The following is a 26,299-nucleotide window of genomic DNA, read 5'->3' on the forward strand; positions in this document are numbered from 1 at the left end:
CTTCTATGTTCCATATTTAAAGAGATAATACAGTGTACATGTTAATCTTGAAGCTGCACTTGAAGATGTGGAATAGAGTCCTTGTGTACGATTACAAGCGGAAGATGCGCTGACGCAAGAATAATACGTTAGAAAAGATTTATGTGATTCTAGCTTGTGCTAGATCTATGTATCATAGATACAGCTGAGATAGCATGGTGGGCCGTCAATTGTCTGATAAAATCGATATTCATACTGTGTCCTATTGACGGTCGTACTAATTGCTGGATTATACTCTATTACACTCATGCTGTGCGGTGAAACAAAAATCAGACAACTAACAAAGAACAGCATCTAGGGAAGTGGCTTTCCCAGTTGCAATCGTGTCTGAAAAAGTGGTAGATCATGATTTCCGGATCAGGTCGACTAAAAAAGCGAACATTTCTCAATGGCAACCAGCGCCGTAACTGTAGAGAACTCGTTTGGTCCACCATCGCAGTGACGGACAAGCAGTCCGGGCTCTTGGTCGCGCTTGGAACCATGAAAGAGATCCGTGTTGCCGCACTTTTCAATAGCGGAAGTTAATGTACAGGTAGGTGATGGGCAGGGAGGGCAGGAGAAGGGGTTAGATGGTCTTGCAAGTGTTGCACGTATCTCGTATTCTTCAACAGGCTGACCTTTGCTTTGACAACCACATGGCATAATACGGTCAAGGGCAGCGAAACACGAAGTAGGCACAAGGAAAGTGAAAAGGAAACCAGAAACGGACGCAAAGGATACCATTTATATCTGGGTGGTTGCGTTGTGTCTTCACGGTTTCTGGCGGTTGAAGCTGTTGTGCACATTGGATGAGTTCGCTTGGGAAATGCTACCAGCGACCACGACACGTCACGACTATTGATTTCATTCGTGGTTCATTCATTTTTCTGCTCCGTAAATCAAACAAGATAACCAAACACAATGAAATTTTTGCTTTATTTATAAACTATGCACGCATTATCGGAAATGAGTTATCAGTCCACCGTTGCGGTTATCGAATCATGATGGAGCATTTTTTGTACGTTTCTGCTCGTAGATAATGTTTAAGGTTGATTTGCACACCGTTTCTGTCTTATCATCTTCACTTGAATGCTATGCTATTTGCAAATACTAAGGAAGGTGTTAAATGAACGTTCAATCGATTTGTCTTGCAGCTCCGCGCCACCGTTTCTTTCCATAATGCTGAAATTCCAAACGGTTGCGTCAACGAAGACGTGATAAAATGCTCTAATAAAAAAAATATTCTGTTGGTGGCAGAAATAGGCAGAGAAGAAGACCTTTGCCACGGTTTGTTGTGCCACTAAGGCAGAACATTATTTCACATAATTTTTTTCATTGAGATTGAGACGAAACAATGATCCTTAAAATCGACCCAGTAGCCCAGCTCAAAACAACGGTTTCCGCAAAGGTATTCAAGGAATCGGAAAATGTGGGTGCAAGAATTCCTCTTCGAACAAGATGAAAATGAAAAGGGAACGAAAAGAAGAAACACAATAAAAGAGGGTGGACGCGTTTCCATTCAATAATTGTGGCGCCGGTTGTGACGCACGGCGTGTTGAATGAGAATTAAATGGTACCGAGTCGTAGGAATCGGGTGAGAAGAGAACACCGAAGGATTTTTCCTGGGAGCTATGGCTTGAAAAGTAAAAACTATAAAAAAAAAGGCTTGGATATAATCTCATTTTTTTAACGATACCATTGGAGCAAGTTTTCAATCAATAAATAGACGCATGCAATGATGGAGATAATGTTGTTGACAAATATGTTTTAACCACTACTCCGCGTTTTTCGCACACATGTCGGACGTAAAAAACCGTCCTTGTGATATCAAGCATGAGTGCGAATCGATAAACCGAGCGTGATTAAATGTTGCGAAATATGCGTAAATGAGATAACCGCGGAAGTGTTCGTTATGTTGATGGGGGAAAAGCGGAGCTAATCGCTAACAGCCAGACGAGCGACAGGATGACGAAACTTTTTCTCCAACCCAACCACACGACGAAAATCCAGGCACCCTTGGGGAGCTGGACTGGAGCTCGAGATTGAGAGCTCTCAGTCGCGATTCTCGAAGAGAAGCCCGAGAGCGATATGAATGAACGATGTACGAATGGAAAGAAACAACCGCATGGGGAGCACCGGCGGCCTTGTTTATTTCTACTACTAATACTACGACTGAAGGGGGGAAAAATTCGTTGCGTTGGGGCGACGCCAACCCGCGGAAAGCTCCCCACCGTATCCAAGACGCACGGCGGATCGAAGTATGCGCTGCTCTTTCTCTGTGCTGTCAAACGCAAACCAGTTCACTGTTGACAATCCGCGTGACAACACACGGTTTCCCTCGTGTCAGCGCGATAATCTCGTAAATAATTGTGCCGGCATCGGTTGAGGGTCCCGCGGCGTTCGGTTGTGCGTTCGTTTGGCGTTTGTTTGTTGCGTTTACTGGCTGTTTGGTGGATTTAACTACCGATCCCGGGCGTCGGACGTCCCTTTTCGTGGGCTGTTTTCGGACCGGCTTCGCCATTTAGTAGTGCGTTGAGTTCAGTGTGCCTACTTGGATGGAGTGATGCTCCACGGCGGATCGTTACCCGGTTGTGATATAATCGGGCAGTCCTAGTGCCTTCGATTTACTTTACTACTCCGCAGTGTCAGCCCCTATTGCGAAGCAAAACTATTACTTACCGTTGCGAAATTGGTGCAGAACAAAAAAAAAGTAGAGAGTGGAATTCGAATCCCTTACGGGACGTGCGAACGCTTGCCGTGAGCGCGTTGAAAACTTCCAGGTGAAATTCGAAAAGAAAAAGGTAACTATTCCATTAAGCCATCCGCCGGAAGAGTTTAGGATTTTCTCCGCCATACGAACAAGTGACAAGTTTTAACCCCCCCCCCCCCCCCCCCCCCTTTCCACGCTGCCCGTTCCACCATCAACGAACCGACATAACCGGGGCAGGATGAGTTTTGAAGTGCAACCGCAATCTAGCCGTTTGCGTTGTGGGTGCTGTCTTGTGATCAGACCTTAATGCAGCAGATTTACGTATGCAGTCCAAAGTTGGGTGCTCCCCTTTTGCTACCCGGGATTCTGCCCCGGGAGATCCCCCAACCAACGTTGTTGCCATCCGGCCGCCCAGCTCTTCGCACACGATGCTAATGAGGTGCTGATGTTAGCAGGTTCATGCGTACCGCAGCACAAGTAACCGTCTGTGCTCCAGTTTCGCCTGCCGGCGATGGCTCGATGATATCATCGTGCGGTGGAAACGGTGCTTGTCTTTGCACTGATTGTTGTTTTCTTGACGAAAACCAACCTACTTCCTCGTCAAGAGTGGTTCTAAAGAAATGTGACTCTTGTGCGTTGGATTTTTGTTATTAACTCAACAAAAAACAAACAAACTAAACACGAGAAAGATATCATAGCAGGCGAAGTGAAATAAAAAAAACAATAAGAACTACGGCCAGCTTGTTTGCAAACCTACGATGTGTTGTATTCCGTCGTTGGGTTCAAATTGCACAAAATTAATGCGTAGCCAGTTTTACAGGAACCGTACACACCCTAAGCCTTGGGAGATGCTAAAATTTCACCTTGGCACTCTGCAACCCGCGCATCCGCGATCGGAACGATCGCCGCAAGTGTTGTGACATTCCACTGGACACAGGAATAAATCAAGCCGGAACTCCGTTGACGGACTGCCTACTAAACATCGTCGATGACTGGCTGGCAACGGACCCCGTTTAGCTTCCCCTAACCCTCGAGCCCGGGTTCGGTCATGGAAATTGTAAATGATTAGTTCGGTCCTTCGCGAAGAAAACGAAGCGCGCACGATGCGAATCACAACACGTGCTCCCCGATAATTGGCGTATTGCTCGCGGTCCTGTTGCTGATAAATGGGGAGATGCCGGAAGAAAAAAAACATACGCGTCATAAAAAACCATATGGCGCACATGTTGCATTTCGTTGGTACAGAGATTGTGCTGCATTTGTTCTGTTTCGCTTTTTTACGCCGATCCAATCCGGCCACACAAGGTCAGTTCGGTAGTGGTTATGTTTTGGCTATCATGAAAAATTGCTGACAAATCATTCGGGTTTGGCCCTCGTTCCGGCTTCGGTGATTTTATTTTCAGATTTGTGTCCAATCATCTTTTCGCTTTCCTTTTTCGGGTAGAACAAAAAACTGGAAATAAAAACAAGCAACATTGCTAAAATGGGAATCCGCGTCCGGAACTGTTCGAAACATTGTACCGAACCGACGATAAGGGCGAGCACCGAACAAGGGTGCACTATGGTCAAAGCAACATTAGTGTGCCACCTTATCAGCGTGAACGGGCAGAGGCGGAGATAGCTGGCCGGCGGAATGCCGAAGGCTAAAAATCCGATCAGGCCATCGTTCGACGACACTGGAAAGCATTCGATTGCCATTGGAATGTTATGGTTTGTGAGGGGAAGTGCACCCCATCTTCAAATGACATTTTTTGCGTTTAATTTCACGTGTCACATTTGTACTTTGCAATAATATTGCAGGGGTATCAGGGATGACTACGTCTTGGTGATATTTTTTCCATAGAACAGTAACTATAGACGTTGTTAGAATATTTCAGTTTTATACAATTTATTGTTTTATGTTTTTACTTAATAATCCGTTTAGTTAGGGTAGTAACAGCTACTTCATTTAAAATAATGTACCCAATTCGAACAGAGACACGTCAAAAATGAAAATCAGGATGTAGACTCGCGTTCCTCCGTATTCCTCAAGCTAAATAACAACGTCCTGTATATTTTAAATTTAAACATTGCAGTCAAATACTCCGTGGAATTTCTTAATTTTTATTAAATACACTTTGTCCACCATTCTACGGGCATTGCCCTCGAAGGAATTCCTTAAACACACTCCTTTGATTTTCGTAAGCGCATGAAGTGCTAAGTTTCCCACGCTCCAAAGCAAACTCTCTTAAATGTTTGCCGTGTTGCTGCCATTGTTATTACCTTCATAAAAAAAGTCTACCTTCCCAAAGTTGACTGGCTGGAGATTTTTATTTCTTCCGATAAGAGCCCATTAGCTAGGCGTCCGCTTTTGGTACGTTGTCATGCTTCTTTAATTCTAACGTCGCTGTTTTTGGCAAAGCAAAGGCCGCGCACTGTTACGTTGTGTGGCCGAGGCAAACAACCTCTTTTCAGAGGTTTCGTAGTACTGTAGCCAGTCAGAAGCAGAATTGACGAAGAAGGCTAATTTATGACGTTGCCGGTGTCACGATAAACAAAACCTAAATAAGATAAGTAAATGGACCACTTTTGCATAGGCTTTCGCATTTTTCTCTTGCCGTACCCAAACAAAGTCAGAAACGAAACCAAAGGAATACAGACGACGGTGAAGGTCATCGAGTAGTAAGGTCGATTAGTTGCAACGGCGGAAGTGGGATTCCCGGCGGCGCAAGTGTCCACCACTCCTTCGGTGGTTTCCATCCGGTACCGGTTAAATGTTATGCAAATGTAAAACTGGTTATGTGAGAAGAATACAAAAAAGACGCTCACGAGGAGATAGAAGAAGATACGCGGGACAGTAACAGTGGTAATAGTGACCAAAACCGGCTCTATCTTTAAATAAAATATGGGTGTTACAGTATCACCTTTAACCAATTGAAATTAAGAAAAGTCATATCTTTTTTTTTAGCAATTATGTTGCGTAAAAGCATTGATTCTGTTATAAACATACTCAACTGATTTCAGATATGGTTCTTCATTTGCTATAAATTTAGCATTAGCTAACGTTTGAATAGTCTTTCTATTTAAAAACACAATATTTGAGATACCAAACAGATGTGAGATAGTCCCGCAAAGACATTTTTGCCTGAAGGTCTGTTTCCATTCTCTATTAATTTTCGAAGGATATGTAGTGTTTGTTGTTGTTGTTATGTGGCGCTACAACCGCTGAGCGGTCTTGGCCTGACGAAGCTCCATCCGAAACCGCTCACGGTCGCTCGCCACGCTGGTCCAATTCCGTATCCCGGCTTTATTGGCGGCTTCGTCTACGCCATCCTTCCATCTCAATTTAGGCCTACCACGCCTCCTCTGTCCTTGGGGACAGCCTAAAAGGACTTTACGGGCTGGGTCGTCCGGTGCCATTCTCATGACATGACCAGCCCACCGGAGCCTGGCGAGTCTAATTCGCTGTACGACAGAAAGGTCACCGTACAGCTCGTAGAGCTCGTCGTTATAGCGGCTCCTCCATTGTCCCTCCTCACATACGGGGCCAAAAATCCTCCTGAGCATCTTCCTCTCGAACACGGCTAAGAGGGTTTCGTCAGATTTGGACAGAGTCCATGTCTCGGAGGCGTATGTGAGCACTGGTACTATGAATGTTCGGTATAGTCCCAGCTTCGACTGTCTTGACAGGTATCGTGAGTGGAAGAGATTTCTCAGACTGTAATATGACCGGTTGGCTGCCAGCACCCTAGCGCGGATTTCATCTTCAATGTTGTTGTCGGTGCTGACCTTTGACCCAAGATAGGTGAAATTTTGGACGACTTCGAAAGTGCGTTCACCTACTTGTACGTCACCCCCACGTAGGCTTTCGGCAATTGTTGGCAGGGCCGCTGATGGTGCCACCATCATCTTGGTTTTCCCCTCGTTTATCTGCAGCCCGAGGTTATTCGCCGCTTGCTCGATCCTTTGGTATGCTTCTGCTACATAGGAGAGCCTTCTACCAATAATATCAATATCATCAGCGTATGCCAGGATCTGGATTGACTTATAGAAGATGGTCCCCGAAGTTTCCACCTCCGAGTCTCGGATGGCCCTCTCTAGCGCTAGGTTGAAGAGTATGCAGGCAAGCCCATCCCCTTGGCGCATTCCCTTGGTGGTAGCAAAGGGACTTGAGAGTTTTCCATCCACCTTCACCTGACAAGTGACGTTGGTCATGGTCATTCTTACAAGTCTGATTAATTTAGCCGGGATTCCAAATGAGCTCATGGCTTGATACAGTTTTACCCTGGCTATGCTATCATATGCGGCTTTAAAGTCAATGAAGAGATGGAAAGTGTTTTGTTGGTACTCTGCCATCTTCTCCAAGACTTGCCGCATGGTGAAGATCTGATCAGTGGTTGATCTCCCTCTTCGGAATCCCCTCTGATAGTTTCCTACTATCTCTTCAGCGTATGGGTCAAGTCGTTCTTGAAGAACGAGGGAGAATATTTTGTAGGCGGTATTCAACACCGTAATACCCCTGTAGTTACTGCAGTCTAACTTATCTCCCTTTTTGTATATGGGGTAGATGATACCAAGATTCCAATCACAAGGCATCGATTCGCTATCCCATATCTCAGATATCAGTCGATGAATTTCGTTCTCTAGATTTGCGCCTCCGTTTTTGATCAGTTCGGCTGTTATTCCGTCCGTGCCAGGCGACTTGTTGTTCTTGAGGCGACGGATAGCCTTTCGTGTTTCTTCAATGCTAGGTGGCTGAAGCATGATTTCATCTGCTGGTGGAGCCTCCAGCTGCTCGTTAAACTGATCATTTAGTAATTCATCGAAGTACTGAGCCCACCGCGAGAGGACCTCTGGCTGGTTGCTGACCAGATCTCCATCCTTGCTGCGACAGCAGGTCACCTTCGGAGTAAAGGTGCTTCGGTGGCCTGCTATCGCTTGGTAAAACTGTCTTGTGGGTCCGTAACGCACTCTGGTTTCCTCGAGTTTTCGCATTTTGGCGTCCTCCCACAATTGCTTCTTTCGCTTGAAAACTCGCTTCTCTTCTCGTCTGAACCGGTGATATTCTTCTGCGCATGCCCGTGTTCTTTGTTTCTGCTGCATTGCTCGGTATGCGCAGTTTTTGCGTTCATTCACAAGTCTACACTCTTCGTCGTACCAGCCAGATCTGGTGTTGCCACGACGTTCTCCTAAAACGTTTTTGGCACAGTTCGTGATCGTTGTTTTTAGAGCATCCCATCTCCCGCTCGTATCTGTTTCTCCTTGTAGCAGTAGTAGAGACTCATCTATGGCTCCCTGGTAGGAGAGTTGGACTCGACTGTCCTTAAGAGAGTCCGTGTTGTATCGTGTCTGCGTGTTGCTTCTACCCACATTGGCTCGTGGGCAGGCGATCCTGCATCTTATCATTAAGCCAACCAGGTAATGATCAGAATCGATGTTGGCCCCCCTATAGGTTCTGACGTTTAACAGACTCGATTGATGGCGGCGGTTAATCAACACGTGGTCGATCTGGTTGGAAGTGGCTCCATCCGGGGACACCCACGTGGTTTTGTGAATGTCCCGTCGCGCAAACTTGGTACTTCCGATGACCAGATTGCTCGCTGCTGCGAACTGGACCAATCTACTACCGTTTTCATTGCTGTGCTCGTGTAGACTGTGGGTTCCGATGTACTGGCGGTACATCGACTCCCTACCGACTTTAGCATTGAAATCCCCCAGGATGATTTTGACGTCATACCTGGGGCAGCTTTCATAGAGTTTCGCGAGGCGGCCGTAAAACAGGTCCTTCTCCTCTTCATCTTTGTCTTCGGTAGGGGCATGAACGTTAATGAGGCTTATATTATGAAATTTGCCTCGCATGCGCAGGTAGCATAGCCTATCGTTTATAGCCTTGAAATCAATGACTGCGGACTTCGCACGTTGACCTACGGCGAAGCCCGTGCCGAGCATGTGGTGGCGGTCGTGGCAGCTATAGTAGATGTCGTAGCTACTGCCACGCCTATTCTGCACACCACTGCCTAGCCAGCGTATCTCTTGTAGTGCGACGAGGTCCATGTTTAGCTTGGCTAGTTCATCGTCCAATTGTTTCAAGGCTCCGGTTCTATACATTGTGCGTACGTTCCATGAGCCCATTTTAATCGTTGTCCGGGGGCGTTGCATAGGTCCGTTACCGTTGAATCCGTTCCGTATATTGTTGATTCGTCTTTCCGTAGTCCTTGTTACTGGGGCCGGGTGACTGGCCCTGCGACCCAGTGGCAGCTTTGGTTGCGCCTGGTTGCCCCCCAGGCGTTCAAGCAGTCCGGCAACCCGGACTGCTCACCCCCCTTCTGCCTTAGCCATGCATCCCCATCCTCCCAAGGGGGTGGGATTGTACCCGTTTACCCAAGCTCGGATAAGCGGGGCTACATGTACACGGTCTGTATGGCTTGGACATACCAGAATAGGAGTTGGGTTGGAGAGCCTATGTAGCCTTCAGGAGGCGTCGGATCCTACCCCATTTACAGACCAGATGTAGTGTTTAACTTATATTATTTAAAAAATTAAAAATACCTATAATTTCCTAGATCTATATATGAACTGTAAAGATTTGTAAACTAGTTTAAAAAAATTTGCGCAATGCTGGAGTCAAAAGCAGTTGGAATAAAAAAGTTACACGGGCACCTCAAACGATCACTAGAACCCATAACGTTTAATATCGTCCCATCGTTTTCCCCTTAGCGCCAGCTACTCTTTTTTTTTGCTACCTAAGATAGTTGCTGAACCGGCCGGTAGTAAAATATGACACAGTCACATTCGTGGTCAACATTTCACAACCTGAACCAACCGGCTCGTGTTGCGATGGACGCCAGCGGGCCATAAATATAACGTCAGGCGGTCGTTTTGGACAATTTTATACCTTCGACGACGAGGCTGGATCGCAGATGCACGTCACTCCCGTCGACGACACTTCACACCTTCCTATCGATCGTGTTAATAGGCGGTCGGATAAAAGGAGCATGTTTTAAAGGGAACTAATTCTACTTCATCGTCACCGGTTCCCGAAACCTAGGAGTAAACCATAAATAGTAAATCGTTTGACTCATCCGTCACCGGCCAGCTCATCGGGTGCGTGTCCATGTCCAGAAGCTTCGGTGGTAAAAGATACGATTGTTTAAATAGTGGCGTGTATCTCGTGGTGCGGGAATGACGAGCAAGTTTGGCAAATGACCGATTGCACAACTTGCACATCACGGGTAGTTTGACTCATGAAGCAATCGTAAGCCCTGACGGCCATAAATGACGGCTTTGACGGTCCGCCATTTGCAGGTTGCAGTTGAATCAAGTTGCCTTTCCAGCCACAAAGCTGCGCTATCAGTTGCAGATTGAAGCGAATCAGGACTACAATTTTTTCCTATAGCAATGGGACTTTACTTCATACTTTTTTTCCTTTCTTGTTTAGCTAACCGATTAAACACATTTTTGAAAAAATGAGTAATTTGTTTGCGTTTCGTTGAGTGGCCAAATATGGGACTTCATGTTAGCAAACAATGAATGACACAGTATAGTGTATTTTTCCAATGTTGTTTATGATCGCATAATGATTATCTGTATCTGGAATGTACAGTAATTCTATGAACAATGTTTGATTAAATTCCTCAGTTTTCATTGTTATTTTTTACCTTTGGTTATCTCGCTTAATTTAAAATGATTGCAAACAATTACGATAGTTATTTGTGTATTTCAACCAATGGTTTACTTTAATGACACAGATCATGGGAACATATTTTTTCGAAGAGCAAAGGAGATAAGTGTACCTATCACTTTTTGTTTCCGTTTGTTTGGTCGTAATTATTTTACAATTGTGCTCCCCTGTACTGGATCTCTGGTCGTACGTTTCGTGTGCAAATATTATGGGACAAACAAGCACCAAACAGAGCAGGAGGAGATGATGGTGCATGTCTATGTACAAATTGCACACCTGATGCCATTTGGTTTTCGCATTCGTTCGATGTTTGCCCACCAGCTGGTCTGGCCGCACTTGGCCGGCCGTAACCGAACCGGTTCGTTTGTGTTGTGATGTTTATGTTTGAAAATGCATTACCTTGCACTGTCGCGATTGTTCCGTCCGGTGCAAGGGCATTTCCTCAATTGCATTGATGAGTGTGTGTTTTCCGCATTTTTCTTGTAGTTTTTTTTTTTCATTTACGGTGCGTTTGTTTCAAAGCATCATGTTTGACCAAGCAATTTGTAGAACTGACCTACAAGATACGTTTTTTTGCTAAAATTATTCGAAAAAGGTGACATCAATCAACGAATTAAAAAATCCTAATGAATGAATAATTAAAGAGACCCCGTACTGGTAATCGTTGGTCGTCGAAGAGAAAATATTTGTACAAATACCCACCGCGTCGTTTACTTTTTCGAACTGTTTCATTTGCCACGCGTCAACGATGTTTGATGCTTATCTTTTTTTTTGCCTGAAAAAAAAACGTTTTAGAATTTTCTGTCCATCTCCTCCTTAAGAAATTAAAAGAGATAGAAACACATAATATAAAGGCTCAATGTTATGACTTTATTTTTGATTAGGTATACGGTATACCGTATACCACATAACTGTGTACAGTACTTACTAGGCACGAAAGGGTTGGAAACAATTTAAGATAATATATAAAATTTTGTTTTCTAATGTCCAATAAAACTAAATATGGTCAAAGAAAAAGTATATATTTTTTAAATTAAGAACATCTACAATAAACATCTCTACATCAAAGAATTGTAATAAAAAACATTAAGCAGAATAGGACGAAAGAAAAACTCAAAGTCAAAATATTTTTTTTCTTTATTATTAAAATTAAAAAAAGTATATTTTTTATTTAAAACACCCACATAATACTTGAAATTGTGATCAAATGGAAGCCATGCTAATTCGACCTATGCCTATATTTTATTGAGCTTTAATCTATACAAATGTGTAAAGTTTACTAATCATTACGATTGCTGTTTCTCACTCCTAAATGTTACTGACGGACATTAGTAATTGATGTTTTAAAATGATAAAAATTGGCAGCAGATCAACAACGCTGATTGAAAACATTTGAGTTTACTTCTCCTAAGAAACACATATGCAGGAAGTCTGCCTTTCAATAATGAAAAAATCATAAATCAAAAGAGCTCTATTTAAGAATATCTCCATGACCGTATCATCTACTTTTTTCAATGCCCCCCTTATGAAACCTACGAATGTACTCGAAGACACCAGCACCGACCGCCGTCTTTCCGGCTCGATCGTAATCGATTCGCGGCGTCTCTGAATCGTTTCATTCCCTGTCCGTTGGGCCGCGTTTAAATGGATTCAATTAAAAGGACGGGAAGCCCTCGAATGGCTGACGGATTCCAATGGGGGGATGATAATATCGCTCGGTCGGGACATTTTCCCGCTCCGATTGCGATGATACTCCGACGTACCACGAGGTCACAATCGTTTATGTCACATGGCGGCTGGATTTTCTTCCCAACCACAACGCGTTCTTTTAATTGATGCCATATGGAGTGTCCGTGCAATCGAAGATTGGGATTCGTTTCAAAATACATTGTGGTCTCTTCTCTCGAAGTTTCGGAATTTTCTTACCCAGGCAGGGTTCCAATTTTATTCGTTAGCGAAACGTCTCAGGTCGGCACACATCCCTTGGTTTGGTCAGGTTGGGGTCGAATTTTAAATCGATTTGTTCCTTAATTGACCCTCCCGTTTCGTTCTACGATGGACTCCAATGTGGATTGTTCGCCGGGTCAAGGGCCTCAGAGTATATCACCACTGATGTGACAATATTTGTGCCCCTCTAGTATACGTTCTGGCGGGCCATCGATCGATACTTGCGTTAGTTTAGGAAGATGCAACTATTTCAAGTCGTTGTGAAATGATGAAACATTACAATAGTTAAAGAAATTGAGGACGGTTTGTGATTTGTTTGTTGATTTTTTTTTCCTAGTATGTTTATGTCACAATTAAATTTAATAAATAGTTGCATTCAATTTTTTTAAGGAAATACAATTTTTCTACTTTGCGTCAAGTTGTGCAAATTTTAATAATGCAATGATCATCATTTAACTTATCTAGTTCTTAGTCTTAGATTTATGTGATATAAGACATAGCTTCCTTTATTATAATTTTCTTATTCTATTCTATCTTTGCAGGCCAGCGGTCGACACTTATGTTTTCGGAAACGCTGCCATCGCCTCTAGGACAACCTCCTTTTTTCTGTGCTTAAGAAGCCGCCATCAGATGATTCGTAGCAGAAAATCGGAGCCCAACGCATTCGTGCCAGACGCAACGGGGAAGCTCGTTCCCTTGCTTTCCTAGCTACTATTGCTAGGTCTGTTGAAATCGACCAGCGACAACGGCAGCTTGTGTTAACCCACTTCTAATTGCTCGATGTTCGACGGTTCGGGAAAGATCTCTCCGAAAGCTCAGCGCAGCATCAGTGCGCTTCCGTTTGTCAGTCGCTTGGGGAACGCCGAGTAGCACGATCCATCGTCGAATCATCGCGACGTCGCACTTCAGCTTAAGCCTTCGAAGAGCACCATGACCCACGTGCTGCCAACGGAGACGCAACGAGCGAGGATCAGTTCCGTTTAAAAAAAAACTTATTGCAGAGAACCACTTTACGTTACGTTTTGTTCAACGTCAGTGTGTGGCTTTTTCGGTTCGGTTTGCAAAACCCGTCGACAAAAGAGTTTTTGCTTTTATCCATTACGGTGCAAATCTTTCGCGTGCTTTCGTGGTTCCATAAGTCAGTGTCTGGCCATTTCAATTCTGTCCTGAATTATTGCGTTTTTCCTGTCTCCGTTTAAAATCGGTTCCTTACTTGAAATAGAAGAATAACTATCCCATTGTTTTTACGGTCCTTACCTCGTTTGGTGCAGTGCAACACGGTACGAAACTTTAATTTCTCTGGTTCCTTGCATCTGGCAACTGGCTGGCGTTAAATCCGTTGTTTTACCGGTAATCAAGCACTCTCCACGATGGATGAAAAAGAAGTATCTTTCTTACCGAAGCCCAAGATGCCGAAAGTCAGCTGCTTCCGCGCAATCTGTGGTAAGTGTGTCTGTGCTTATTGCATTCGCCGGATTGTAAAGGGTCCACCATTCCGTTCATTTTCGTCAAATTTCATTTGGGTGCATGGGACCAAATTTTACTTCGAAATTCGTTATGGGACAAACAATCAGTCGGTGCGTCGTTCTTACTATAAACTTATATTACACCCCATGGCGGTTATTCATTCATCCATTTCTCATCTCGCACCATCAAACACGCAGAGTACTAGCTTTAAGTCAAGCGTCTAGCGTCCAGCACAGAAGAAGACTGTTTCTGTTAGACAATCAAGTCGAATAGTTCCCGAGACGAAGAAGAGAAAACATTCCCCAAAGGTGCAAACAAGGAGCAACAAATAAATACGTCAAAAACATGGAAACCGATCGAATACGTCTCGGCGACAGAGGTTAGCTTATTCCCTATGATCATGGTGTTTGATAAGTTACATCCAACCCAATTCCTCCGTAGTGTTGTTGATTGTTCGTGTGATAGTGTGAAAGTTACAACAAAAAAACAACATCGACAGTGTAACGATTTAGAAACTAATACCATTTTTCTTTTTTAGATTTTTTTTTCTAACAAGAGTTGTACAATGAGATCGATTAAAAAAGGTGTGGTTTTCTTTTTAATTCTAAAACAAATCTAAAACAAACTTTATAGTTTCGCTTTTTCACCAAAAAAAAATCCCAATGTGCCGGGTGGATAAATTCAATTCTTCATACAAATTTACTTTTCAGCCAATTTGAAAAAGTTGCAAACTTTCACTCAACGCTAACTCTAAACCAGCTCCTGGCAACGTGTTTCATTCGTTGCTATGGTAATTTGAATTTACACGTGCTTGTTTGAGGTTAAGGCGTATGACGGTTAGCGTTAAGTAAGACTTGATACAGCGTTAAAATAAATTGTAAAACTACTTTTAGGAAATCACCTGCGTGCTACTAATCACCTCATACCGTTCGCTTTGGATTGATTTTTCATCTAATTTATGTAAAATATTATGTGTGTGTGCATCGGTATACGAGTAACCAATTTGTTTACTAGATGCACAAAAAATATACGGTTTGAAACAGGATTAACCCTATTTAACGAGCCGTTTAATTCTGGCGTCTAATTAGCGTTTATTCATTCGATTCCATTCTGTCTTCCTTCCCTAGATCGCATACCGGCCCGCTTGGTGCTGTACTTCCTGTCCTGGTCCGGCTTTCTCGTGTCGTTCGTGATGCGCAACGACATCAATTTTGCGCTGGTAGCAATGGTGCAGGACCCTAGCTCCAACTCCACCGGAAGCGACCACTGCGCCTCTCCGTCGATAGTTGTTTCCAGTACGCAAGATAACTTTACGACGCTGATGAACATGACGCTCGATGACGGAGAAGGGCTCGATCTGCTGGCGGTCGATGGCGAGATCAAGTTTAACTGGGACTCGACGGTGCAGGCCGTGATCAAGTCGTCGTTCTACTGGTGCTACGTGCTATCGCAGGTGGTCGGCGGGGTCGCGACCCAGTACTTCGGCACGAAGTGTGTGTTCGGTTGGTCGCAATTCCTGACAGCGGCCTGCAGCTTGCTGATACCGGCGGCCGCCGACGTACACTACGGTGCCGTGATTCTGCTGCGCTCGGTGCAGGGCTTCGCCAGTGGGCTCACTTGGCCCGCAATGTACGCCATCGTCGGGTACTGGATTCCGCCGGTCGAGCGTAGTCGCTTCATGAGCAGCTTCCAGGGCTTCAGCATCGGCATCGGGTTGACGTACCCACTGTGCGGTTTCATCATAGCGCACTTTGGCTGGCGGGAGGTGTTCTACACCACCGGTACGATCGGTATGGTGTGGTGCATTTTCTGGTACCTGCTGGCGTACAATACACCGCAGGAGCATCCGCGGATCACGGCCGAGGAGCTCGAGTACATCGAGCTGAACGTCAGCGAGGACATCAAGAATGGGCAGGGTATGCGCGTGCCGTGGCGCCGCATCTTCACCTCGATGCCCGTGTGGGCCATCGGGTTGACGACGTTCGGGCGCATCTGGGTGCACTACACGTTCATCATGTCCGGGCCGGAGTACATGCAGAAGATCTTCTGCTTCGACATCCAGCAGAACGGGCTGCTGTCCGGTGCACCCTTCCTCTGCTCGTACCTCTCGTCGGTGCTGTTCTGCTACGTGGCCGACCTGCTGATGGACCACAAGACGCTGTCGCTCACGAACGTACGCAAGCTGTTCACCGCTCTATCGCAGATCGTGCCGGGCGTACTGGTGCTTCTCGTCGGATACCTCGGCTACCAGATCGTGACGGTGCTGGTGCTGTGGTTTGTGGCCGTTACCTTCATCACCGCGTCGTACGCCGGGGCCATGGCGAACATCGTGGACATTGCACCGAACCTGGCCGGACCGGTGCTCGCATTTGCCCAGACCATCCACATGACGGCCTCCTTCTTGCAGCCGCTCGTTACCGGCTTCATGGTGACGGATTCGGTAAGAATTACGTTGGAATTATAACAACTTTTCTTTTCTTCTGGAAATAGTTGTTTGTTTTTTGAATACAAACATTGTTATTTAGTTTAATTTGATCACATATTTAAAGGATCAATGCAAAGCAGATTAGTATGTTTATCCGTTGAGCTTAATTTTCTGTGTTGTGATTTATTTTAGTAAATTTTGTTCTAAGTATTTGTCTCGAGTGAAATTAAGAAAATTTACAAATGTTGTTCGTTTACACAATTCAATCAAGTACTAGAACTCGAAACTTTTAGTCATCTGATTGCTGGGGACTATATGGACACATGGCTTCATGGCTTCACTGTTTTGAACCTTTGGCCTTATTTTAGAGTAAATAATGTCCGGAACTTGATGTTAATTTAACCCTATCTCTCTCTCTCTCTCTCGCTTTCATTTTTTGCAGCAAAACCTAACGCAATGGTTGCACGTGTTCGGTGTCTCGTCGGTGGTCGCAATAAGCACGTACGTAATCTACCAGGTGTTCGGTACGGCGGACATTCAGTCTTGGAACTACCCGGTCGCCGATCCGGAAGTGACGTCGTCGGACGATTCGGCCGTCATTGCCAACCAGCCGATGATCAAGGTGGTACCGGGTCTAAAGTTTGACGACGATGACGACGAGGAGGACAACTGAAGTGCACGGGGGAACATAACGGGTTTGAACTGGTTGTCTCGATGCTTTGGTAACTCGACAGATAGGATAGGTCAAGTTTGCCGTTTTGGTTGTGGGTTTTGAAGATTATGAATTGATTATACGAGGAAAGGACATCGGAGAATCGAGGCAATGCCAAAAGACAATCTTCGTTGGTTGTGGATCAATCTAGTAACGATCGAAGATCAACGAAGCACACGATAGAATCCGCGTGTGTATGTCCATCGAAACGACAAGATGTGTGCAGATGTGTGGACAGGTACAGCAAAGAAACGAAACTGGTTGAAAAAAGCGGTGGTAGGAAAGATAAGTAATATCGTAAGAACACAAAAATATGTATGAGATGATCCAAACATAACCTTAACCCTTTAGAAACCGCTGCCGGCAGTGCATTCTCTCACGTTAAAAAAGGATGCCGCGGAACGGTTTAGTGAAAATTCCATTAACGATTCTAAAACGACCAGTTGTACTATTTCTCGGCCGTTCAGAAGAACTACAGGTATGAGTTCTTTTGGTAGAGACGGGAGAACAATCTTTTGTCGATATCGGCTCACGTTAATTAGACACTAAGAAACCTGCCACGGCCTCCTACAATAGAATTAAAGACTCGACTAAACAAATCATCTCAAAGATCGGGTTCGGCGTCATTCGCGGAATAACGTTTGGACAAATCTGTCCAATATAGGAATAAACAGGATCAGCAACTAATGCTTATTCAGGAGCTTATGGTAAAACGTAGGGGAAGAGAAAATCGTCGAAATAAGTACGATTCTGAAAAAAATACTACACATTCGAGCGCCTACCTATGAAAGGCATAAAACAATAGATTTAACACGGTTGCTGTTGCCTCGTAGAAGCAACATCTCGGTATTGGGAACACACTATCTTTCAGTCTTGTTATTCGCTGAAGTGAAATTACACCAGCCGAGCGATATAATATAAACATATATATTATTAGCATGTAAATGTATGACATTGCCATTGACGTTGGAAAGTAGAAGGATTAGTTTTTACAGTTCGTACAAACTACTTAATTTGCGCTACGATAAAATTGGTGCCGTTTCTAACTAAGAAGGCCATGAGCTTGGGCATGGGTTTTTTCTCCGTTCTTTTTTGTTTTGGTTAGTAGGCTTGGACTTAGTTTTGAAGTGTTTTGTTTCGCTTTAATTTGTTTTAGTTTTACGTTATATATTTTTTTTTGGTTTACGATGTTCGATTATTAGCACCAGACAGCATTAATAGTCCCTAATAATTCAAGAGTGCACTTATGTATAAAAAACAACCTTTACAAACTAGTGGAGCGGCAATTGATGGCACTCGTACGCCATAGAACGCAATTGAATGTACGTTATAGTTAATATGTTACGAATTGTTACCACTTTTTGCGAGCAAACTCGCGCATCCCAGTTGAAGCAGTGACTACAGACAGAGGAACGGAAATGGATGATAGCACCCCGTTGTTGGAACACGCGAAGATGGAGCATTGGATTTGTATCTTTTTATTTGAGAAAAGCGAAAGGAAAGGCTACCTATTGAGCACGGCGAATAGTGGAATCGTAAAAGGGCAATCGATCGTTTATGAAGAATATGCTACTCGTTTCAAACCAACCTTGGATCACCGGACCGTTGTTTCCGTTCATCGGAAACGCTTGTTCCCCGACTATGCGCAAAACTATCGGAAGACTACGTGCCTAACAAAATGGGGGAAGGAATTTGCTGGAGGGAAAAAAATGCCCTGGGGTAAAACGGATGCAAACCTGCTCCAAAATAACACACATTCGATCGTACGGAAACATCTAAACAACACATTCAGAAGGAACTTTGCCACTGTAGGATGTAAGAGGCGGGTAGGTAAGTTCGTGGTAATCCGTGAAATTATTGTGATCTCAGGCGTGAGTTTCCGTTTTGTAGATACAGCTCTGGAATGTTTCAACTGCAGAAATTTAACATTTTATTTACCTCATAACCCACAATACGGTAGCGATAACGTTCGTAAAACAAATAACATTTTAAAAATGGCAAGAACTGTAGAAACAAAAGAGTGGACGGATTCGTTGGGGAAAAGTTACGATGATTGTACAACCGGTTTAAGGGTGATGTATCTTCTTGAGAATGGAAAAAATATATATATAGACTCAAAGAATCCTAAAGCACTTACTTAAAAAAGCATTTGGTGTATTTTGTTGCAGGTTAATGTGAAAGAACAATCGATGGGAACTGGGAAAGGATGAAATCAAATATCGGATAGGTGAAAAAAGTTCGAAAGTTTTGCTCGCCAACTAGTAGCAGCTCTTAAAGATTTTAATAAACAACTGTACTATAATGGCGATAATTTCTTATAATTGATGTGGGACAAAGTGAAATCCTTTAGATGCCACATACGTTCAGCAATTTATGTTCCATTAGTAACAGTTGCAGAAAGAATAAATAAATTGAGAAAATCAAAACAAATGCGACCCTGGCTGCTGAAACGGTCAGTTCGAAAATGGGACAAAAAGGGGTTGCGTAGGAAAATGGATTTTGCATTGCCCAACACCAAACTATACCTTTTTGCTAACAGGAGCGAAGGCTCGAGGGGAGCATGCGACGCCGTGCTGAAAAAGGCGGACCAAATCATTTCCCCTTCGTAGCGATTAAGGGGAGTGACAGCAGCGTCTGTTTACACTCGGTACGTGGCCTCTTTGCGCGGGCTGCGCTCCTGGTAGAAAAGTTCGTTCTCGCAGCGAGAATCCCTCGCAACACGAATGCGCCAGGTTTCGCATTTTCTAAACACAGCGGGAACGAAATCCGTTTTTTTTTCATATGGAGTTTCCTGTCGTCCAGCGCGCGCTGGCTGGCCGTCTAGCCGTCGCTATTGTCGAGATCGCGAACGACGCGAGAAAGTGACGTTTCACGTTTGTTCGCGGCGAAAAGGGGGGTTTAAATTTAAATCCTGCGATTAACCAAAATATGTTTTTCCCAGCACATCTCCATTTTAATTTTCTATGTTTAACAACTCTTCAGTAACTTTTTTTTTTTAATAGATATTTTCCATATCATCTCGTTGATTGATGAAAATCCAATTTGAAAATATATGGTGCAGATCTAACGGATTCGAAGTCTTACCAGTTAATGTCGGATCTGTTTATTCAATGTTTTTCTTTACTACAGTTATATGACGATTCATTTGTAAAATCCAATGGTGTTTAGACGTATATTTAATTTACAAAAAGCCATGGTATAATAGAGATTGCGAGTGTATGATCGTGTTTACACATAAAGCTAAATTAGAAGAGAGAAAACATGTTAAAAATCGATTTTCTTTCCCATTTTATTTACTTCATAAACACGAACACGCATCTCTTTTAAGTAAGATGCTAAATGATTTTGTATTTGTTCCTTTTTTTTTGTTTGTAGCTGCGTTACACTTTTTAATCCCATTATCGTTTTCGGTTTTCTCTAAAAGTGCATTAGAGTTCACTTTAAAAGGTTATAAGGATGTCCACTGTCCCGGCTCCTACACCCATATGCCGTCCCATCTAATCCTCCTCTCGCCCATCGCCTTCCTTGTTGATCGTTTCTTTCCTTCCCCTTTCCCCTTCCTTCCTTGGTAATGATGAGATATGTTTGTATAATTAAAAATATTGCTCTAACGATGATGAGATACGATAATATAAGAATCAATAGTCGCGCGTAACCGATGCGTAGCCCTCCCCCCGCATGGCAAAACTCATCCGCTTCCGGTTTGGTTTGTTTGTGAATTCCCTACGTTTCCGCCCTTCCGCTTTGGTGCTTCATTTTGCGGCGAGGCCCATCGACGCCATGTGTTACACTACGCGACACTAATGGTAGTAGATACAACAACAACGAGATTATATAGTCCTTCGACCACGTGATCGTCGTTCGTCTACTCTCTCTCTCTCTCTCTGTCTCTCTGTGCGTCTCCGTGGGTTTTGGCGCAACGAACTAACACAACTTTGGCACATCGATTTCTTACAAATTAGTTGACAGTAGTGCAAATTGACGCGGTAGCAGTTTTGGTTTGAACAAATCAATTTCGAAGTTGATTTATAAATTACCTAGTTTTTTTTTGTTCGTTAAATCACATACACTGCTTGAGACAATAATTGTACCAACTCAATATTCTAAATACAGCCCACCGAAATGGAGGTAACAACAAAACATTAACCATCGGCCTTTCGGAGGGTCGAATGTAATTACGGATGTAGTTTTAAAATGTTTTCACTATTAAAATTTTGAATGGATCACTTTAAAATGGATAACAGGTTAATTAACGAGCTTAATGCAGCAGCTTCGTTTCGAATCGAAGAAGGCCAACTTTTGCTGTTGATGTTGAAGATTGCTTTCCGTTCTCTCTACCCGAGGGGCCTGCTTTTCTACACCCGTCAGGATGCCAAAGATTTAACGCATGCTACCATGGTTACAAGGAGTTGGCGCGGTTTCCGTCTGTGCTTTAGAACCACAGCACGCCCGCATTACATATTATGGACTAACTTGCCTATTACCAGTTGCCAGCCAATGAGCTACACAATTGCAGTGCACACACTCATTGAAACGCAGAAACTTTCTCTTTCCTTCCAAGAGGGACAAAGCGGCAGAGAAAGAACCCAGGTCGATGGAGGGACAAAAGGGGGTGGGAAACGTTCTAGTACGTTTCCGTTCTAAACACATTTGGGCGTACGGTGAATTCGTTTAGTTCAATTCTAATCATTCCAATTACGTCATTGAGAGCATTTGCTATGTACTTCCATTCTAGTCCTGGCTTCTTGTCTAGTTTGGTTTTTTTCCTCCCGGGTGAAGAAAATTGTCATAAAATCTCTAATGTTAACTCTATCTCCCGTATAATTCCTTTTTTTGTTTTGTTTGTTTGTTTGTTGGTTTTTGTTAGTTAGTTATGTTTGCCCTTTCATTCCACCGAGCGAGCGCGGCGAACTTTCGGCTGCTCGTGTTTTCCTTCCTTCTGCCAACGAGTTTACTTCTTTCCTTTTCCTTTCGTTCTTCTACGTCGAATTGCTAGTGGTAGTTTTCTATTGTTACGCATTCTAAAGTATTTTCTTATGTTTCAAATTGTATTTCAATTGCTTACCCCTGCATTGCTTCTAATGCACTAACACATTTCGAAACGAAACATTCATTAGTTCCCATAGTTTTTTTTTTTCAATAGCGACTCACGGATTTTGTTGGTGGCTCCTTTTCCTCATCCCTCGAACTTATCAGTTGCAGTTTATCGCTGTTTACTAACTTCCTCCCGTCACGTAAAATCCATCAATCTAACAGATGAGTTTCCTCCCTAGTCTACCACCTGAGGAGGAAACGAAGGTGGAAAAAATGGTCATCCTCGAAAAACAGATAAAGATTTCGAAAAGAATCTATCATTTCTGGCACACAACAACAACGACAGTACAAAAGGGAGACTAGTTTTGCCTTCGGGCATCCGAACAACATGGCAAGCAAATACGTGAACAAGGAGTACAAATTAAACTAACCACGAGCTAACTTCCCTTCTCCATTGGTGGTGAATTTGGTGAAACCCACTTAATTTCTTCCTCTTTTTCCATGACACAATTGTTAAGTATAGAAAATATATAGCCAAATTGAATTTCCATTTCAGATTGTATCCGTTTGATCAACTGAGTGAGTACGTACGGCGAACGAATTTTGTAATCTGTTATCGTACGCCGATTGATTGCTTGAACAAAATGGTTGCCGTATTGCGGTGCCTCCTATCCGTGCCATTAAAATTGGAATGTTTGCATTGCCATTTGCCTTTCCTCTACGTTTATCTACTCTGCTTGCTAACGTATGTTCCAATGTACTTATTCTGCGTTTGCTGTAATATCATTTCTGTTTACCTTGTCTTATTACTCATCCTCTATAATATAGTCATAAGTGTTTCTATTATATGTATATTTATATTATTTATATGTATATATATCTGTATATATAATTATATATTTATTTATAAGTATTAGTAAGCGTCATTGATTTGTTTTATCCAATTTTCGTCCGCACCTGCTTCTCGTTCTTCTACGCTTCCAAACGCATCGAACCTCTCCCTAACTCGTTCGCTTCACAACGTTTCGTTTACGTCTCTTCGGTATTGGGTACAGGGAGGAGGGGCAAGGGGGGAGGGAAAGGAAAGTGAAGATTGTTTTCCCCACCCTACTGTTACACCCCTCGGTCGCCCTCCTGCTACCACCAGTGGTCAGTTGTGTGTCAGTTTGGTAAGGTTTATGGTGAATTTGGCTACTTGCTTTCAATTAATTGTTGGCACTAAACGTTAGGTTTAAAGTGTACTCTCTCTCTCCCTTCTTCTACTAAGTGTTAATGCTGTAGTGTTCGAGTAATATATTCTTTTTGTTTGCGCTTTAAGTAGGTTAATTTCTGGTATTCTTTTTTTGTTGCTTTTGTTTTAAATTTCTTCTTGTTACTGGGAGATATTATTTGTTTTTTTTTTATATATATATCATATTCAATATAGTTCGGTTATACTAATGATCCTGCGCGCTATAACGCACTACCTGGTACTCCGGGAGGAAAGGGTGTAACAAAATATGGAAATGGGTTTATCTAGAGAACTTATCTACTTCCACTCCAGCTGTAACTGGTAGTGATTTTAACACTCTTGTTTGTTTGTTTGTTTATTTTTTTCTTTGTTTGTTGTCTACCTTAGTGTCTCGTTTGTTAATTCGCTACCTATTTGTTGGCCAGCAGGATCGCTTAGTACCGCCTGTTAGGTTACCCACTCTTATGCTCCCTTCATTTATGAGCGGTTTCTTGTTCTATCATAGCTTTTTACGACGGTGTTTCGTATAAAAAACGGCAATCAATCATCAGACAGAGCCCGACGCTCCATTCGGACCCTCATTGGGCGTTTGGTTTGTTTGCGTGTGTAAGTTCGAGTAAGATTAGTTCGATTGACGGTACAAAAACGGAAACGGAACCGAATAACGACATGTTATTTTTTTTTTTTTGTTTGTTTGTTTGTTGTTGTTTCCTTTCTAAGCCTAGAGTTCAGGAGTACGTTAAATGTAGTATCAATTACGTTTCGATCGATTAGATTAGAGCGATAGGAAAAATGAGAAAACAAGTTAACCGTACGCTAGGAATGCTAGTCGCTTTATAGTGTGTGTCTATGTTTTGTTGTTTTTTTTTTTTTGTTTGCTTCTTCCCCAATATATAATATAAAATGCGCCACCGTGCGTTCCACACCCACGTGATTTCAAACGTTCCTTCAAACGGCAGGGGTTTTTAGCAACAGGCAGGTACGCTCATTATTTTCCACCACGTGTGCCACGCGTTATAGTATGCTCTGGGTTTTAGAATAAGGTCGTCCAAGCGTGATTGTTTCATTATGTATTGACACACGGTATGCCGGGAACGCAACCACAGTCGGCGTTGAACATTATATCATATCGCACAACCCATAGAGGAGGACTTTAGCGTTGGAGAAACGAAAAGGAGGCGCAGCCATACGACTGTTGCATATTCCAGTTTTTCGCTTTTTGTTTCTACTATATAAGACGTTTGGTGGAACACACTTGTGCCGGGGTTGAACAGATGAAAGTGTGCCACGCGATCGTAGTCAATCCGTGATGGAAGGTTTCATTCTTCTTCTCTAGTCTTCGAATGTTATAACCCCGAGGGCGAGTTTACATCACCCGGAATCAGTGTGCAGTACATTGCTAAGTGTGTCTAACAGATCGAGTTTTCTTCCCGTGTATTGCTTTGCTTACTGACTAGTTACATCGATTGTTCTAGGGACCTGGGAAACGTAGAAAAATCTACCCGGAGACCCGCCGACTGATTGCTGTGCGTATTTAAACAAACCCTAACGTTATGGGTCCCATGAGAAATGAGGGGAAACTAAATTTACGCACAGGACAACATCATCTTGCCCAACGTATCACGATCCTGAGTGCCTTTCGGCAGAACAGAGAGGTGTGGAATTCCATCACATACATCAACATGTAAATACCTACAACACTGGCTAACTACTGGGATGTACTGATGATATCGTCCTAAACGGCCCTTGAAGCCGACCTACAACGACGACGACCATTTCGAATCCATAGTACGGCGTTTAATTTGACGAGTTTTTCCATCGATTGCTCTATTAAATCGTTTAGCCTACGAGGACAATGGTTATGCAATTCATCGGTTAAAATGAGAAAGAAACCAAAACGTGATAAAAAGGACCTTTCGTACTTGTGTCCATTATTTGTCAACCATTGTTTGATGATGAAGTGATGGATTAAAATATGATTGCATGAAGAATACTGATTCTTCCATGTGTTTGAAATCCTTTTCGCTAGTAGTCTTGTACATACACTAAACGGTATCGTTTGATGTACGCGAACACCCATTTCTCGTTTTCGCTCAAACCGATGTGACTGTCAGCAACGGCTAGCAAGCCGCAGTTTTCTCTCTTCGCAGTTGAGCGAAAACGTTAAATGGGTGTTCGCGTACGTCAAACGATGCCTTTTAGTCCGCCGCTGTATTTTCAGTCCATTATGAACGATACCAACTTTCGTCGATGAGTAACAAAAAGTAATCTTGGTTGCATTGGCCTAAACGTTGCTTAGCGCTTTCAGTGCAACAACATGTCTGAACTTTGAAAGTTTTCGATAACGCAAACAAATAATGATTTTTCAAAAATTATATGAAAATATTCAAGTATTAAAAACAACAAATAAACATAAATACACTGCACAACACTGGTCACATTTTAACCGATGCATTTCTCCGAAGGTGCATGGGATTCTGTCTACAGTATCTAAAATAATTTGTGAAATTTTCCTTCTTTCCCCAGCGCAAGCGTCAATTGGTTTACCTTCTCGGTTACGCGCCATCGAAGACTGCTGTATATTGCACTCATTATCCGGTACCGTAATATAAACCCCGCTCATAGGTTTCCCGTGCTGGGTCTAAACATTGATCAATTCGTTTCCTAATGGATCCTAAAGCTCCGCTATTTCCTCCGTCACGTGGTGAAACGTGTGTGTGTGTGTGTGTGCATATTGGAAATTCGGTTAAATTCGATCTTCTACCCATCAAACTGTGTTGCTACTGCTAGAATCAGATAACGATCATTTGTTTGTTCGGTTTTACCTAAGAAAGGTTTTATAAAAACAGCCATTGCCATACAAACATACACGCGCACAAACACACACACATACATACATACATACACACACTCAACTCCATTCAACTACCATTCAACTATGGTACATACAGGAAGAAAGGAACATGGTTGAACATTTAAAAAAATCTATACGATCAACCTAATGACACCGAAGCGCAGGTTGCACACCATGCGCTTTTAACGTGTTGGCTGCCATCCTTCGCTATTTTACCACTCTATTGCCTATGTTTTCCGTT

The 26,299-nt window shown here is 43.2% G+C and overlaps 2 protein-coding genes across 2 annotated transcripts; one reads left to right on the forward strand and one right to left on the reverse strand.

Moving 5' to 3' along the window:
* Positions 1-7,839: 7,839 nt before the first annotated feature.
* Positions 7,840-8,815, reverse strand: LOC131284818 (craniofacial development protein 2-like). The gene is made up of 2 exons (XM_058313678.1): positions 8,168-8,815; positions 7,840-7,896 (listed from the first exon to the last, which is right to left on the reverse strand). Exons 1-2 carry the CDS (start codon positions 8,813-8,815, stop codon positions 7,840-7,842), a joined length of 705 nt encoding a protein of 234 aa, XP_058169661.1.
* Positions 8,816-13,690: 4,875 nt separating this feature from the next.
* On the forward strand, positions 13,691-16,925 carry LOC131286904 (vesicular glutamate transporter 3). The gene is made up of 4 exons (XM_058315911.1): positions 13,691-13,778; positions 14,930-15,124; positions 15,209-16,242; positions 16,670-16,925. Exons 1-4 carry the CDS (start codon positions 13,706-13,708, stop codon positions 16,898-16,900), a joined length of 1,533 nt encoding a protein of 510 aa, XP_058171894.1. The 5' UTR covers positions 13,691-13,705; the 3' UTR covers positions 16,901-16,925.
* The last annotated feature ends 9,374 nt before the right edge of the window (positions 16,926-26,299 follow it).

Source organism: Anopheles ziemanni, chromosome 3, assembly GCF_943734765.1.
Source record: "Anopheles ziemanni chromosome 3, idAnoZiCoDA_A2_x.2, whole genome shotgun sequence".
In the NCBI taxonomy this organism is placed as follows: domain Eukaryota; kingdom Metazoa; phylum Arthropoda; class Insecta; order Diptera; family Culicidae; genus Anopheles; species Anopheles ziemanni.